Source organism: Hyperoodon ampullatus, assembly GCF_949752795.1.
Source record: "Hyperoodon ampullatus genome assembly, chromosome: 16".
Classification (NCBI taxonomy): Eukaryota; Metazoa; Chordata; class Mammalia; order Artiodactyla; family Ziphiidae; genus Hyperoodon; species Hyperoodon ampullatus.
The window spans coordinates 63,097,217-63,115,444 of NC_136929.1; the positions used below are offsets into that span (position 1 = coordinate 63,097,217).

At 39.8% G+C, this 18,228-nt stretch overlaps 1 protein-coding gene across 1 annotated transcript in view; it reads left to right on the forward strand.

The window, feature by feature from the left end:
- LOC307064928 (phosphatidylinositol 3,4,5-trisphosphate 3-phosphatase TPTE2-like) overlaps positions 1 to 18,026 on the forward strand; it is a gene marked incomplete at both ends in the record, with an annotated part of 87,620 nt that extends 69,594 nt beyond the window's left edge. Inside the window, 4 exons of the mRNA XM_079721635.1 lie at positions 884 to 975; positions 12,200 to 12,298; positions 13,595 to 13,665; positions 17,900 to 18,026. Of these exons, the coding sequence (XP_079577761.1) occupies positions 884 to 975; positions 12,200 to 12,298; positions 13,595 to 13,665; positions 17,900 to 18,026 (389 nt within the window). The remainder of the gene's footprint in view (positions 1 to 883; positions 976 to 12,199; positions 12,299 to 13,594; positions 13,666 to 17,899) is intronic.
- Positions 18,027 to 18,228: the final 202 nt, after the last annotated feature.

Here is an 18,228-nt window from a genome sequence, read left to right on the forward strand (position 1 = left end):
AATTAGTTTAAGCTCATAAAGCAATGCCCTTTTCCTGTCACGTGAGAAGTGTCTGACTTCGTTTAGCTCTACGTTTTCACTGACTTCTGGTTGACATCCGTCGAAGTTCTGCAGGTGGGTGGGACAGAGGGAACTGAGGCAGAGAAAGCCTGATTCCTCAGGACACGTTGTGTCAGTGAGAACAAGGTTAAATGAGCACAGAACAAACTGAATGTAACAGTTAAGAGTGATGGTTATATGACTTTATGAGAATATTTGTTTTAGTTCTGTACCTCTAGTTCTGTGCGTATTTAAGTGAAATATGCAGGGTGGAAGGGAAAGCTGGAAAAATTATTTGGAGGCTTGAGAAACCAGCCCTTTCATGAAATGCTGAAGTAAGTGGGTCAATTAAATTGAAAAAAGAAAGGGGAAGAAACCATTTGTCTGTAAATATATGCTGAACATAGCAGGAACATTGGGATACAGCTATCCTATATTTTCCATAAACTGGATTTAAAGTAGCGCAAGAGGAATTTAGACTATTTATTATTGAGAAACATCACAATTAGAAGTCTGAAGAAAGCAACACATCAACAAGAAAGGTTGCACATCCCCTTCCCTAATTTTTTTTTTCTATGAAGGTGAAGTGATGGGATTCTAAATTTTAGAAGCTGAACAATGTCTTTTTTTTTTTTTTTTCTCCAGCCTCATAAATTCTGCTTTAGGGGACAGAACTGAACTTGAAGCCTTGTCTTTCAAAGACAAAATCCATGCAAGAGCCCAAATGATTCAATATTGACACACTGTTAGCTGGGATAATTTTTTCTCTTTTTAATCCATATTGTTAATCGGTGAGACATTTTGATCTTTGCTCTAACCAGCCTAACTTTTTAATTTCATTCAGGTGTTGGAGAAGGCAATGGAAATGATCTAAAAGTACAAATAATAATGCAAGGACAGCCTGTCTTCTTCTGTTCTGCTTCCAAAAACTGTAGGGTAAGAGAAAGCATAGAAACTGAAAATTCTAGTGTTTGTTTTAAATCTCAGTGTCAAATCAGCATGTGGCCCTCCCCAAACCATCCCTCACCACAGGGAGAGGCTGTGTTGCTTTCTGGTTACCATCCAACTTGGTGTCCCTGGGTTTGGATTTGAGTCAAGAGTTAAATTTATTGTTCAAAATAGTGTTCAGGGGAAATAGTTTTCCAGAATATATTTTCAGTTCAGAGTGGTGCTTTGCCTTTCACTTTTCCACAAATGCCAAGCATGTTCCCAGGAATCTATCAGAGTTTTAAATTCATGGATCTGTCACTTTTAGCCATATTCTCTTCTTCTTGGTCATTTTTATTATATGGCACTGATTCTGAAATTTTAATGTGCATGAAAATCACCTAGAGACTGGTAAAGATGCAGATTCCTAAGTTATACCCCCAAAGTGTGATTCAGGAAATGTGGAAAGGGGCCCAGGAAACTCTACACTTGGCAATGTCTCAAGTGATTCTAACTCAGCTATCCTATGGGACTGCACAGTGAGAAGCAGCGCAGGGGTGTATGGATCGGGGAGGAATGTCTTTGGGACCAAATAGTCAGTTTTCTCAAAGGCTGAAGAAAAGGTTAAGACTACAAACCTTTCCTGGAGCAACAGGAAAGCTTCCTTCATGGGTGTAAGAAATATAAACTTTTATTTTTTATTTTTTTTTGCGGTACGCGGGCCTCTCACTGTTGTGGCCTCTCCCGTTGCGGAGCACAGGCTCCGGACGCGCAGGCTCAGCGGCCATGGCTCACGGGCCCAGCCGCTCCGCGGCATGTGGGATCTTCCCGGACCGGGGCACGAACCCACGTCCCCTGCATCGGCAGGCGGACTCTCAACCATGCGCCACCTGGAAAGCCCAGAAATATAAACTTTTAAGATTCTTTCTCAGGCTTTGGTCTCTAGTTCTCCTATTACCTCTCCTCTTCCTTCTTTTTACTCCCCTGACCCCCGGGAGGGGGCACTCCCCCCAGGCCTCATCCCTGGCTTTCTGTTCTTATCTCCACACATACTCTATTCTTGGTTCTACACATCCATTCCCCTCCTTTAAACTATAATATCTTCTTTCATTCACTTGACACATATGTATGAGCCCCATACATGGGGTAGACGCAGGAGCTGCAATGTGGGCATTCTTTACCCTAGCAATTCAAACACAGTTGTCAATCCAAATTTATCCAATGAACTTTTCATCTGCTTCTGCAAATGGCACCAGCATTCTCTTACTCAGACTTTCAAATCTGGTATCATCTATGATTCTCTCTCTTTTTTGTTTTTTTTTTTTTTTTTGGCGGTACGCGGACCTCTCACTACTGTGACCCACCCGTTGCAGAGCACAGGCTCCGGATGCGCGGGCTCAGCGGCCATGGCTGACGGGCCCAGCCGCTCTGCGGCATGTGGGATCTTCCCGGCCCGGGGCACGAACCCGCGTCCCCTGCATCGGCAGGCGGACTTTCAACCACTGCGCCACCAGGGAAGCCCTTTGATTCTCTCTTTGCCCGTGGCCCCTAAATCCAGTCAGTCACCAATTCCTGCTGATGAGACCACTGGAATCTCTCTTCACTCGCTCCCTTCCTGTCCCCATTTCCACTACCCGGTGTAGGACCTCATTTGCTCATGCCTAGACTTCTCCAGTGGTCTCCTTTCCTTAGCTTTCTCCTATACAGGGCAGTATATAGGGTCCTGCAATATGCATCCTGAAATACTGCTGTCAGTGTAAAAAGCTGTAGCTAGAGCAGAAGACACACTGTGTACCCACGGTCAAAGCTAGTTAATATCTTTGGCGCAATATCCTTTCTTTTTTCTGGCTGTGAGGCATGCGGGATCTTAGTTTCCCAACCAGGGATTGAACCCATGCCCCCTGCAGTGGAAGCGTGGAGTCTTAACCACTGGACCACCAGGGAAGTCCTTTTGGCTCAGTATTCTTATCTGTAAAATAAAGGTTACATCTCAAGTGTTGTGAGGATTGAATTAGATAATATATGTGAAGTTGCTTTGTGAGTTATACATCACTAAATAAATGTTAGATGTGATCATTACCAGCCCAACTTTATCACCTAGGAAATGCTCCACTCTAATCTTCAACAACTTCATTCCTATTTTCCTGGGTCTTGAATTCTCAAGATAGAGCCCTATCATACCTGAGCTTATTCGCATTAGTAACGTGGCCTGCTGTCTCCATGCCAGGTAGACTGGGTCCCCTCTGGCCCTTGGAACACAACACTCTAATTTCTGTTTCCTGTTTTTGCTGGTCTTTCCCCTCTTTCCCCTCCTCCAGCCCTGCCCTCCCAGTCCCCTGTCTGAACTGGATTCTCTTTACAGAGCTCCTCTTTTTTAAAAATTGAAGTATAATTGACATACAATATTATATTAGTTTCAGGTGTACAACATAGTGATCTGACATTTATATACATTATGAGATGATCACCGATAAGTTTAGTTACCATCTGTCACCATTTAAAGTTATTACAACATTATTGACTATATTCCCTATTCTGTATATTACATCCCCATGACTTATTTATAACTGGAAGTTTGTACCTCTTATTCCCCTTCACCTATTTCACCCATCCTCCTATCCCCTGCCAACCACCAGTTTGTTCTTTGTATCTATGAGTCAGCTTCTGTTTTATGTTCATTTGTTTTTTAGATTCTACATGTAAGTGAAATCATGCAGTATTTGTCTTTCTTTGACTTAATACACTTAGCATAATACCTTCTGAGTCCATCCATATTGTCACAAATGAAAGATTTCCTTCTTGTATGGATAATATTCATATATACATACATGTGCATATATATATATATATACAGACACATATATACCTCACATTTTCTTTGTTGATGGACTTAGGTTGCTTCCATATCTTGGCTATTGTAAATAATGCTACAGTGAACATAGGGGTGCATATATCTTTTCAAATTAGTGTTGTTGTTGATGGTTTTTTTTGGATAAATACCCTGAAGTGGAATTGTTCAATCATGTGGTAGTTCTATTTTTAATTTTTTGAGGAACCTCCATACTGTTTTCCATAGTGGCTGCACCATTTTACATTCCCACCAACAGTGAAAGAGGGTTTCTTTTTTTCCACACCTTCACCAATGTTATTTTTTGTCCTTTTGATAATAGTCATTCTGACAGGTATGAGGTGATGTTCTGGTTTTGAATTGCATTTCCCTGATGATTAGTAATGATGAGCATTTTTTCATGTGCCTGTTGGCCGTCTGTATGTCTTCTTTAGAAAAATGTCTGCTCTAGGTCCTCTGCCCATTTTTCAATTGGATTGTTTCTTGTTTTGATGTTTCTTTTTTAAGTTTTATGAGTTATTTTTATATTCTGGATATTAACGCCTATTGGATACATAATTTACAAGTATCTTCTCCCATTCAATAGATTATCTTTCCATTTTATTGCAGGATTCCTTCACTGTGCAAAAGCATTTTAGTTTGATGTCCCACTTGTTTATTTTTGCTTTTGTTGCCCTTGCCTGAGGAGACGGATCCATAAAGGTATTGCTAAGATCAAAGTCAAAGAGCTGACTGCCTATGCTTTCTTCTAGAAGTTTTATGGTTTCAGGTCTTACATTCAAATTTTTAATCCATTTTAACTTTATTGTCATATGTGGTGTAAGGTAGTGGTCCAGATTCATTCTTTTGCATGTAACTGTCCAGTTTTTCCAACACTGCTTATTGAAGAGATTGTCTTTTCCACTTTGTATATTCTTGTCATCTCTGTTGTAGATTAATTGACCATAAGTGTGTGGATTTATTTCTGGCCTCTCTATTCTGTTCCATTGATCTATGTATCTGTTTTTGTTCCAGTAACATACTGTTTTGAATACTATAACTCTGTGATATAGTTTGAAGTCAGAAAAACGGATACCTCCAGTTTTGTTCTTTTAAAGATTACTGTGGCTATTTGGGGTCTTTTGTGGTTCCACACAAATTTTAGGATTCTAGTTCTGTGAAAAATGCTCTTGGTATTTTGATAGGGATTACATTGAATTTGTATATTGCTTTGGGTAGTAGCATGGACATGTTAACAATATGAATTCTTCCAATCCATAAGCACAGTATACCTCTCCATTTAATTGTGTCACATTTACATCTTTCATCGACATAGTTTTCAGAGTGCAGGTCTTTCACTTCCTTGGTTAAACTTATTCCTAAGTATTTTATTCTTTTTCATGCAATTTTACTTATTTTTTATTTATTTAAACTTTTTTATTTATTTATTTTTGGCTGTGTTGGGTCTTCGTTTCTGTGCGAGGGCTTTCTCTAGTTGCGGCGAGTGGGGGCCGCTCTTCATCATGGTGCGTGGGCCTCTCACTGTCGCGGCCTTCTCTTGTTGCAGAGCACAGGCTCCAGACGCGCAGGCTCAGTAGCTGTGGCGCATGGGCTTAGTTGCTCCGCGGCATGTGGGATCTTCCCAGACCAGGGCTCAAACCCGTGTCCCCTGCATTGGCAGGCAGATTCTTAACCATTGTGCCACCAGGGAACTCCCACGGCCTTTGTTTTTAAAAATTGGTTTTATTTTTGGGGATTTTTAAATTGAATTATAGTTGATGGACAATATTATATAAGTTACAGATGTACAACATAGTGATTCACAATTTTTAAAGGTTATACTTCATTCACAGTTATTATAAAATATTGGCTATATTCCCTGTGTTATACAATATATCTTTGTAGCTTATTTATCTTATACATAATTTGTACCTCTTAGTCCCCTACCCCTATCTTGCCCCTCCCCACGTCCATCTCCCCACTGGGAACCACTAGTTTGTTTTATATCTGTGAGTCTGTTTCTTTTGTTATATTCCCTAGTTTGTTTTATTCTTTATATTCCACATATAAAGGATATCATACAGTATTTGTCCTACTCTGACTTATTTCACTTAGCATAATACCCTCAAAGTCCATCCATGTTGTTGCAAATAGCAAATTGTTCTTTTTTATGGCTGAGTAGTATTCCACTGTGTGATATATATGTGTGTGTTTGTGCGTATATATATATCTATATATCTATATATATATCTATATATATAAAGTATATGTTTATCTATCACACAGTGGAATACTACTCATATGCCACATCTTCTTTATCCATTCATCTGTTGATGAACATTTAGGTTGCTTCCATATCTTGGCAATTGTAAATAATGCTGCTATAAACTTTGGAGTGCATGTATGTTTTCGAATTAGTGGGAGTTTTTTCTGTATACATACCCAGGAGTGGATTGCTTGGTCACATGATAGTTCTATTTTTTGGTTTTTTGAGAAGCCTCCATACTGTTTGCCACAGTCGCTGCACCAATTTACTTTCCCACCAACAGTGTATGAAGGGTCCCTTTTCTCCACATCCTTGCCAACATTGGTTGTCTTTTTTTTTTTTTTTAATCTTTATTGGAGTATAATTGCTTCACAATTCTGTGTCAGTTTCTGTTGCACAACAAAGCAAATCAGCCATATGCATACACATCCCCATATCCCCTCCCTCTTGAGCCTCCCTCCCACCCCCCCATCCCACCCCCTAGGTCATCGCAAAGTACCGAGCTGATCTCCCTGTGTTATGCTGCTCCTTCCCACCAGCCAACTGTTTTACATTCGGTAGTGTATGTATGTCGATGCTACTCTCATTTCGCCCCAGCTTTGCCCTCCCACCCCATGTTCTCAAGTCCATTTTCTATGTCTACCTCTTTTTTTTTTTTTTTTTTTTTTTGCGGTACACGGGCCTCTCACTGTTGTGGCCTCTCCCGCTGCGGAGCACAGGCTCTGGGCGCGCAGGCTCAGCAGCCATGGCTCACGGGCCTAGCCGCTCCGCGTCATGTGGGATCTTCCCGGACCGGGGCACGAACCCGTGTCCCCTGCCTCGGCAGGCAGACTCTCAACCACTGTGCCACCAGGGAAGCCCCTATGTCTACCTCTTTATTCCTGCCCTGCAACTAGGTTCATCAGTACCATATACATATATTTTTTAGATTCCATATATATGTGTTAGCATACGGTATTTGTTTTTCTCTTTCTGACTTACTTCACTCTGTACAACAGACTCTAGGTCCATCCACCTCACTACAAATAACTCAATTTCGTTTCTGTTCATGACTGAGTAATATTCCATGGTATATATGTGCCACATCTTCTTTATCCATTCAATTCATCTGTCAATGGACATTTAGGTTGGTTCCATGTTCTGGCTATTGTAAATAGTGCTGCAATGAACATTGTGGTACGTCTTTTTTTTTTTTGGCTGTGTTGGGTCTTTGCTGTGCATGGGCTTTCTTTAGTTGCAGTGAGCAGGGGCTACTCTTCGTTGCGGTGCACGGGCTCTTTTGCGGTGGCTTCTCGTGTTGCAGAGCACGGTCTCTAGGCGCCTGGGCTTCAGGAGTTGTGGCTTGTGGGCTCTGGAGCGCAGGCTCAATAGTTGTGGTGCACGAACTTAGTTGCTCCACGGCATGTGGGATCTTCCCGGACCAGGGCTCGAACCTATGTCCCCTGCATTGGCAGGCGGATGTTTAACCACTGCGCCACCAGGGAAGCCCCATGTCTCTTTTTGAATTATGGTTTTCTCAGGGTATATGCCCAGTAGTGGGATTGCTGGGTCATATGGTAGTTCTATTTGTAATTTTTTAAGGAACCTCCGTACTGTTCTCCATAGTGGCTGTATCCATTTACATTCCCAGCTACAGTGCATGAGGGTTCCCTTTTCACCACACTCTTTCCAGCATTTATTGTTTCTAGATTTTTTGATAATGGCCATTTTGACTGGCATGAGGTGACCTCATTGTAGTTTTGATTTGCATCTCTCTAATAATTAGTGATGTTGAGCATCTTTTCATGTGCCTCTTGGCCATCTGTATGTCTTTCTTGTGAAATGTCTATTTAGGTCTGCCGCCCATTTTTTAACTGCACTGTTGTTGTTTGTTTGTTTGTTTGTTTTTTACGGTACGCGGGCCTCTCACTGCTGTGGCCTCTCCTGTTGCAGAGCACAGGCTCCGGACGCACAGGCTCAGCCGCTGTGGCTCACGGGCCCAGCCACTCTGCGGCATGTGGGATCCTCCTGGACCGGGGCACAAACCCGCGTCCCCTGCATTGGCAGGTGGACTCTCAACCACTGCGCCACCAGGGAAGCCCTGTTTTTTTGATATTGAACTCCTTGAGCTGTTTGTATATTTTGGAGGTTAATCCTTTGTCCATTGTTTCATTTGCAAATATTTTCTCCCATTCTGAGGGTTGTCTTTTCATCTTGTTTATGGTTTCCTTTGCTGCGCAAAAGCTTTTAAGTTTAATTAAGTCCCATTTGTTTATTTTTGTTTTTATTTCCGTTACTCTAAGAGGTGGGTCCAAAAAGATCTTGCTGTGGTTCATGACTGTCAGAGTGTTTTTCCTATGTTTTCCTCTAAGCGTTTATAGTGTCTGGTCTTACATTTAAGTCTTTAATCCATTTGGCGTTTATTTTTGTGTATGGTGTTAGGTAGTGTTCTAATTTCAGTCTTTTATATGTAGCTGTGCAGTTTTCCCAGCACCACTTATTGAAGAGGCTTGTCTTCTTTTTGATGATAGCCATTCTGACAGGTTTGAGGAGATGTCTCATTGTGGTTTTAATTTGCATTTATCTGATGATTAACAACGTTGAGCATCTTTTCATGTGCCTGTTGGTCATCTGCACGTCCTCTCTGGAAAAATCTCTATTCAGGTCTTCTGCCCATTTTTTAATTGCCTTTTTTTTTTTAATGTTGAGTTGTAGGAGCTGCTTATATATTTTGGATATTAACGCCTTATCAGTCATATCATTTGCAAATATTTTTCCCCATTCAGTAGGTTGTCTCTTCATTTTGTCATTGGTTTCCATTGCTATGTAAAAGCTTATATGCTTAATTAGGTCCCATTTATTTTTGCTTTTGTTTCATTTGATTTAGGAGACAGATCCAAAGAATTATTGCTCTAATTTACATCAAAGAGTGTTCTGCTTACGTTTTCCTCTAGGAGTTTTATAGTATCCAGTCTTACATTTAGGTCTTTAATCCATTTTGAGTTTTTGTACATGGTGTTAGAGAATGTTCTTTTACATGTGGCTGTCCTACAGCCTTTGTTTTAAAGTCTGTTTTGTATAATATAAGTATTGCTACCCCACATTTTTGTTTCTATTTGCATGGAATATTTTTTTGTATCCCTTCACTTTCAGTCTGTGTGTGTCTTTAGATCAGAAGTGAATCTCTTGTAGGCAGCCTATAGATGGGTCTTTTTTTTTTTTTTTTAATCCATCAGTCACCCTATGTCTTTTGATTGAAGAATTTACATTTAAAGTGATTATTGATAGGTTGTACTCAATACCATTTTGTGAATTATTTTCTGGTTGTTTTTGCAGTTCTTCTATGTTCCTTCTTCTCTTGCTGTCTTCCTTTGGAATTTGATAACTTTCTTTAGCATTATGTTTGAATTCCTTTTTCTAATTTTTCTCAATATTAGGTTTTTGGTTTGTGGTTAATTTGAGGTTCGTGTATAGCAGCCTATGTGTATAGCAGTCTATTTTAAGTTGATTACTTAAGTTCTACATTTTTACTCCCCCCACTCCATGTTTTATGTTTTTGATACATTTTACATCTTTTGATTTTGTATACCTACTAATTATTGTAGTTATAGTTGATTTTACAACTTTTGTCTTTAAACTTTATAACCTTTGTAAGTGGTTGATCCACTGCCTTTACTCTACATTTGCTTTTACCAGGGAGATTTTTCCTTTCACATGTTTTCTGATTTCTAGTAATGGCCTTTTCTTTCTTCCTTAAAGAAGTCCTTTTAACATTTCTTGTACGACTGGTTCAGTGGTGAACTCCTGTAGTTTCTGCTTGTCAGGGAAACTTTATACCTCCTTCAATTCTGTACAATAACCTTGCCGGATAGAGTATTCTTGATTGTAAGTTTTTCCCTCTCAGTACTTTGAATATATTGTGCCACTCGCTTATGGCCTGTAAAGTTTCTGCTGAAAAATCAGCTGATAGTCTTATAGGGATTCCCTTGTACATCACTAGTTGTTTTTCCATTCTTTTGCACCTAATATGCTCTTGACTCCATCTACTGTATTGTTCCTTTCAGTAATTGTATTCTTCAGCTCTGATTGGTTCTTTTTTATATCTCTTTGTTGAAGTTCTCACTGTGTTCATTCTTCTTCCAAGTTTGGTGTGTATCTTTATGGGTATTTGAACACTATCAGGTTGATGACTTATGTCCATTTCGTTGGTTCTTATCCCAAAGTTTTGTCTTGTTCTTTGATTTGGAACATATTCCTGTCTCCTCATTTGTTTCTGTGTATTAGGTAGATTAGCTACATCTTCTGGTTTTGAAGAAGGTTTTGTAGGTGGTTTCCTGTGGGGCCCAGAAGAGCAATCCCTGCTAGTCACCAGAGCCAGGGATGTTTTCTGTGTGGGCGGCATGTGCCCGTCCTGTTGTATGGTGCCACAGTTGCTGCAGTCACACTGGTGGAAGGGGCTGGCCCCCAAGCCAGCTGCCTGTGTGGCCTGGCCCCAGCTGCTGCACATTCACTGGTGGACAAGGCTGGCCCCAGTGTGGCTGGCTGTGGGGCCCAACCACAACAGTTGCAGGTACAGTTGTGAGTGGGATTGGCTCCCACCCTGGGAGGAGGGGGACTATAACCAGCCAAGGACTCCCGCTGGATATGGCAGGGTGGCAGCTGCTTTGGAGGGGTGCCAGCTGGGAGGAGCTGCTTTGGGCAGGAAAGGTCTGCAGGGGAATGCTGGTGTTGGGGTGAGTGGTGGTAGCAAGGTAGATGGCAAATGTTTTGAAATGGCACCTGCCAGTGCTGGGCCAGCCTAGGTAGAAGGAGAATTTTTTAAATGATGCCCACCAGCACTTTGTTGCCCAGAGGCGTTTCTTCCCCCCCTTTGGCACTCACCCTCAAGTTCATGAATGTACTTCACATACGGCCTGGGCACTTTGCAAAGTGCTGCCTCTGTCCTGGGACTCAAAGTGAGTGAATTTGTGTGTGTGCCCTTTAAGAGCAGAGTCTTGGTTTCCTACAGCTCTCCTGGATACAAGCCCTGCTGGTTTTCAAAACCAGATGTTCTGGGGGCTCATTGTCCTGGTGCAGGTCCCCAGGGCTGGGGTGCCTGATGTGGGGCTCAAACCCCTCTCTCCTTAGGGAGAACCTCCGTGTTCTTGAGGTCCCCTCCCACTTGGGGGTAGCCGTGTTGGGGGTATGGGTCCTGCTGAGACCACATCTCTGCCCTCCTCCTGTCTCAATGTGTTTTTTTCTTTATATCCTTAGTTGTAGGAGAGCTGTTCTGCTAGTCTTCAGGTCTTTCTCAAGGAGAGCTGTTGCACACGTAGCTGTAGTTGTGGAGTGTCCGTGGCAGCATCTTCCTACTCCACCATCTGGATCCCGCCTCAGTGCTCCTCTTCATTTATACAAATCCTTCCACGCCCATCTCAGTTTCTACCTCCTCGGTGACACTTTCTCATTCTACGCCTGTTAGCCTCCCTGAAGCACACAGCTGCACCCTTACTCTTCATCATACAGCTTAACACGTAGTTCTATGCTATTCTGCTATTGTTCCTGATGTGTTTTACTTCCTGAAGCATCAACGGAGTCTTCACTTTGTTTTGTATTTTTCACAGGGCCTAGCACAGACCTTTCTCACTGTGGGGGTCATTATCATACAAGGGTGTATCCGTAACAAATAATCAGTATAGCTTCAGAGTCGTTCATTCCAGAAACTTGGCCTACCTTTGGTCACTCCATCCAGCAGTCTGCTACTGACAAGGCCTAGGATCCCATCAGCAAACACATTTTTGATAAAATGTGAGCAACTAGGCATTGCTTTTTAAATACGCCTACTAGCTTTAAAATTGAGCTTCTTATGTATTCCCAACATATGAAAATTAGGTGACACACATTCAACACTAATGTTTACTTGGTTAAAGTCTAATAGAAAATTGAATACCTTGCTTTTCAAGTGTTCCACCATAACCCTCAACCACGATGGCCTGTTAAAAATGTTACCAGTATTGCAACTTTATAGAAATAAATATTAACATTTATACATGTAGTCATTGGGCTATGAGACCAAGAGTACATGATTAAATAGAAGAAGCCTCAGTAAGTGAACGTGAACTTCACTGTTGTCTCATTATCAGTTAAGTTTATAGTTCTGAATTCCATGTGTTCATCCACAGATGGTTCATGATGCTGAAACAGACAGAGTAATAATTAATCTATCCAACTGTCCAGCTCTGTATGATGAGGTGAAAGTGAAATTTCTCTCTTCTTCTTCGGTGAGTAATCAAGAAACAATCTATGCTGCTAATCTTGTCTAGTCTTCTGAATGATTCTGGTTTGGGATTTCCTTTGCTACAATTCCCAACAAGGGAGATGACAGGAGATGTCAACCCCTAGTCAGGGATGGGGAGATGAAACAAGTCAGATTTCTATATCGAATTTTTTTGTAAAAAGAAAATATGTAATTAAATATATTTTTGCTCATTTGTTTTCTAAATTATATACAATTTGCATGTATTAATTTTCAAATAAGAAAAAAATACAAAAACCCAGATGTTAAAAACAAAAAAAACCCCCAAGGTATAAAGTACATAGCAGTGATATTTTTGGTTTGTATCTTTAAAACACATTGCTCCCCATAACTTATAAAATACGTTAAAGTGAGGGAGATTTTGCTTTCCTCTCAATTGATGTATAATTCATTTAAAGTAGCATATTTAATCCAATATTTATGAAAAATAATATCTGCCATTGTCATTACAGTATAATTGATGTTACCATTTATCAAATGTTTGTCTGATTATTCTGTATATAGCAAATTTCTAAGCCCCAATAGTTTCATTTTCCTATTAAATCATCAACCAGATCCGCCAACGTATAACTGTGTTTGCTCAATTTAAAGCTTATTTCCTGTGCCCTCCTGCATCCCCTGCTTTCTCCCTGTTGGCGGAGAATTTACTAAGTTTGAAATGGTACATGTGTTGAAGCAAGTGGCTGGGATAGCTCCCCTTGAATAACGGAGCCAGTCTGAATTCTCTGAATCAGTGGTCTCTAAGCAGAAGCACTGGTGTAGGGGCACTAGCTAAGGGGATGTTGGTGATACCTGGCCTTTGTGATTGTCAAGGGTCATGAGATGAAAGCACTTTCAGAAATCTTAGGTATTTCTATCATCATCAATCGTGGTTAATTATCCAATGTAGCTGCTCCTTGTAGGAACGGATGATATTATTGGGGCAGAAATAGACATAGGTACTTAGTAGATTCCGTTTAGCACTATCCGAACGAGATTAAAAGACCAGTGTCTAAATTTATAAATATCTATCATAGAGAAAATACATGTCCTTAAAAATTTTGCTAGAAATGGCGAGAGAAAGGAACAGCAATCTCTCAAAGTCTCTGTCTTGGTGTCTTGAGTATAATGTTGACGGTAAGTGCTGCATATTCAATAGCTGCAGTTATTTGATGAATGTACAGATGAATAAAGGAAGGGATTTTAATCCCTTTGGAAAGATTATTTTTCACAGTAAAATGGAAACTAAGAACTAATTTTTGTTTTTACCATGTCTTTTTAGGCTCTTCCTAAATACTATGACAACTGTCCATTTTTCTTTTGGTTCCATACGTCATTTATACAAAATAACAGGTATGGCTATGGTATAATCCAGTAGAAACAGCTTAGTCTCGAATGTTTATGTAAGAGGTAATGACAAGTCTTTTGCTAATTGCCATAAGCCCAATTTATAGAAACCAAAAAATCCTTGAGTCACTGTTCTTCATTGCCTTCCTTATTGTGATCTGATTATTTTAAAAATATGCCTATTTTTTTAACATCTTTATTGGAGTATAATTGTCTTACAATGTTGTGTTAGTTTCTGCTGTATAACAAAGTGAATCAGCTATATGTATACATATATCCCCATACCCCCTCCCTCTTGCATCTCCCTCCCACCATCCCTATCCCACCCCTCGAGGTGGACACAAAGCACCGAGCTGATCTCCCTGTGCTATGCAGCTGCTTCCCACTAGCTAGCTATTTTACACCTGGTAGTATATACAAATCCATGCCACTCTCTCACTTCTTCCCAGCTTACCCTTCCCCCTCCCCGTGTCCTCAAGTCCATTCTCTATGTCTGTCTTTATTCCTGCCCTGTCCCTAGGTTCATCAGAACCAATTTTTTAGATTCCATATATATGTGTTAGCATACAGTATTTGTTTTTCTCTTTCTGACTTACTTCACTCCGTATTATAGACTCTAGGTCCAATCACCTCACTACAAATAACTTGATTGTTTCTTTTTATGGCTAATATTCCATTGTATATATGTGCCACATCTTTTTTCTTGTTGTTGTTGTTTTAACATCTTTATTGGAGTATAATTGCTTTACAATGGTGTGTTAGTTTCTGCTTTATAACAAAGTGAATCAGTTATACGTATACGTATGTTCCCATATCTCTTCCCTCTTAAGCTTCCATCTCTCCCACCCTCCCTATCCCACCCCTCTAGGTGGTCACAAAGCTGATCTCCCTGTGCTATGTGGCTGCTTCCCATTAGCTATCTATTTTACATTTGGTAGTGTATATATGTCCATGCCACTCTCTCACTTTGTCACAACTTACCCTTCCCCCTCCCCATATCCTCAAGTCCATTCTCTAGTAGGGCTGTGTCTTTATTCCTGTCTTGCCCCTAGGTTCATAGTGACTTTTTTTTTTTTTTAGATTCCATATATATGTGTTGGCATACGGTATTTTTCTCTTTCTGACTTATTTCACTCTGTATGACAGACTCTAGGTCCATCCACCTCACTACAGATAACTCAATTTCATTTCTTTTTATGGCTGAGTAATATTCCATTACATATATGTGCCACATCTTCTTTATCCATGCACCTGTTGATGGACACTTAAGGTTGCTTCCATGTCTTGACTATTGTAAACAGAGCTGCAATGAACATTGTGGTACATGACTCTTTTTGAATTATGGTTTTCCTCAGGGTATATGCCCAGTAGTGGGATTGCTGGGTCATATGGTAGTTCTATTTGTAGTTTTTTAAGGAACCTCCATACTGTTCTCCATAGTGGCTGTACCAATTTACATTCCCACCAACAGTGCAAGAGGGTTCCCTTTTCTCCACACCCTCTCCAGCATTTATTGTTGGTAGATTTTTTGATCATGGCCATTCTGACTGGTGTGAGGTGACACCTCATTGTTATTTTGATTTGAATTTCTCTAATGATTAGTGATGCTGAGCATTCTTTCATGTGTTTGTTGCCACTGTGTATATCTTCTTTGGAGAAATGTCTTTTTAGGTCTTCTGCCCATGTTTGGATTGGGTTGTTTGTTTTTTTGATATTGAGCTTCATTTTTCATATTGAGCTTGTATATTTTGGAGATTAATCCTCTGCCAGTTGCTTCATTTGCAAATATTTTCTCCCATTCTGAGGGTTGTCTTTTCAACTTGATTATGGTTTCCTTTGCTGTGCAAAAGCTTTGAAGTTTCATTAGGTGCCATTTTTTGTTTGTTTTTATTTCCATTTCTCTAGAAGGTGGGTCAAAAAGGATCTTGCTGTGATTTATGTCATAGTGTTCTTCCTATGTTTTCCTCTAAGAGTTTTATAGTGCCTGGCCTTACATTTAGGTTTCAAATCCATTTTGAGTTTATTTTTGTGTATGGTGTTAGGAAGTGTTCTAATTTCATTCTTTGACACGTGGCTGTCCAGTTTTCCCAGCACCACTTATTGAAGAGGCTGTCTTTTCTCCATTGTATATTCTTGCCTCCTTTATCAAAGATAAGGTGACCATATGTGTGTGAGTTTATCTCTGGGCTTTCTACCCTGTTCCATTGATCTGTATTTCTGTTTTTGTGTGAGTACCATACTGTCTTAATTACTATAGCCTTGTCATATAGTCTGAAGTCAGGGAGCCAGATTCCTCCAGCTCCGTTTTTATTTCTCAAGATTACTTTGGCTATTTGGGGTCTTTTGTGTTTCCATACAAACTGTGAAATTTTTTGCTATAGTTTTGTGAAAAATGCCATTGGTAGTTTGATAATTGCATTGAGTCTGTAGATTGCTTTGGGTAGTATACTCATTTTCACAATGTTGATCCTTCCAACCCAAGAACATGGTATATCTCTCCATCTGTTTGTATCCTCTTTAATTTCTTTCATCAGTGTCTTACATTTTTCTGCATACAGGTCTTTTGTCTCCTTAGGTAGGTTTATCCCTAGGTATTTTATTCTTTTTGTTTGCAGTGGTGAATGGGAGTGTTTCCTTAATTTCTCTTTCAGATTTTTCATCCCTAGTGTATAGGAATCAAGACATTGCTGTGAATTTTGGATCCTGCTACTTTACCAAATTCATTGACTAGCTCTAGTACTTTTCTGGTAGCATCTTTAGGATTCTCAATGTATAGTATCATGTCATCTGCAAATAGTGACAGTTTTACTTCTTTTCCGATTTGGATTCCTTTTCTTCTCTGATTGTAAAAATATGGCTATTCTTGAGACCCACTGTTGCATTATCCTCAAGGTCCATGCCATAGGACTGTGTTATAAAACATACTAGAAGCAGATCTTGAGTGTGGCAACAAATCCCTCCCATGAAAGTTTAATATGAGTTTGTTCAGTACCTTGAATATGGCAGGTCCTCAGTACGTGTGGATTTACTGATGACTGACCAACACCAAATTCTGTGCCACAGGAAGGTGTCATCCAGGGAGGCTTCAGCTAGTTTAAAAGCGAGTTGACACACTTACATCTAGGGCAGAAGTTATAAGACACAGTAAGTATCAGTGAGGACAGCTTTTAAAAAATCAGTAATAGTCTCCCATTTAAAACTGATTTTCTTATAACTAAATCGGGTAATCTATTTTTAAAAAGTAATTGATTTGAAGAGTATTCCAAAGAACCTCTATCATATCTGAAACTCATTCCTGAATCTAGAAGTTCTCCACGTCTTCTATTCTGTGGTGCTGAAAATTTGAGGTTGGTATCACCATACCATTCAATACAAAAGGAAAGATAACATTCAAAAAACCATACAGAAGAGTTTTGAAGAAGTGGTTATGATTGTATGTGGCATGAATTGACAGTTCCCATGACATACAATCCTAGCCTTTTCTTCAAATGTAGACTAATCTAATCCCACCTCAAGTCCACTAAGGTGCTGGTAAATAAAAACCTAGACTAAACACCTACAATGCACACACATTTAGTGGATATTGATAGAGTGAACTTTGGATTTGATGGAACATTTTTACCAATTTGTCCCCTGGATGTATCCAGACAGAAAACTGCGACTTATAACATGAGCGAAGTCCCTCAAATAGACATCGAGGTGGAACTTCATTTGGTACTACTTCTCAAAAGTGGTTCTTGCTAAAGGGCACAGTTTTTTCCTTTAAAACACCATGTTCCTAGTAGAGAAGCAACATGCTAGATCACTTTTCTCCTCACTTTTATACTTTCTGAAGATTTAACGTGTGAATGTCCATACTCCTTGGTAAAGCTGTTTTTATTATGCGACTTAATTTACCCAAAATGCCAACTTCATCATTTAAAAGACACTTGTTGTTACTGGGTTGTAATATACATCTAGTCTGCTTTATCACATATAGAAATTAAATATAGATGTTCATTCCATAAAAGGCAATATTAAAAGGATCAGTGATACGTTCTTACTGAAGGTCATGATATTTTTGTGTCTTAAGAGAGAAAGTGGGAGAGCTGGTCTTTGAAAGCTAATTAGATGCAGAGGAGGGGTCGAGACTGATGGTGGCCAGCAAGGCTTTTTTTTTTTAAAGCTCTAACAAGGGTGTCCTACAGCATGGCTTTTCTGTTAGTCCTACAATAAAATGTAATTTTTTTTTCTATTCTAGGCTTTATCTTTCAAGAAGTGAATTGGATAATCCCCACAAACCAAAAACATGGAAAATTTACCATCCAGAGTTTGCAGTCGAGGTCTATTTTGATGACGTGACCAACTGTAGTTCCCCTTCTGGCTAGAATCATGTTCTTCCCAATCCGTGCTACCTATTAAACCTATTTCCTTGCTGATGTATTTACATATATATATATATATATATACATATATCCTTGAGAACTGTATTAAATATATACAAGGGAGAATGTCAATGGCAATCGTTTTTTTTGAAAGAAGTAACAGTTTTCATTTGTATTGAGATAAATTTGAAACAGTACACAGGAA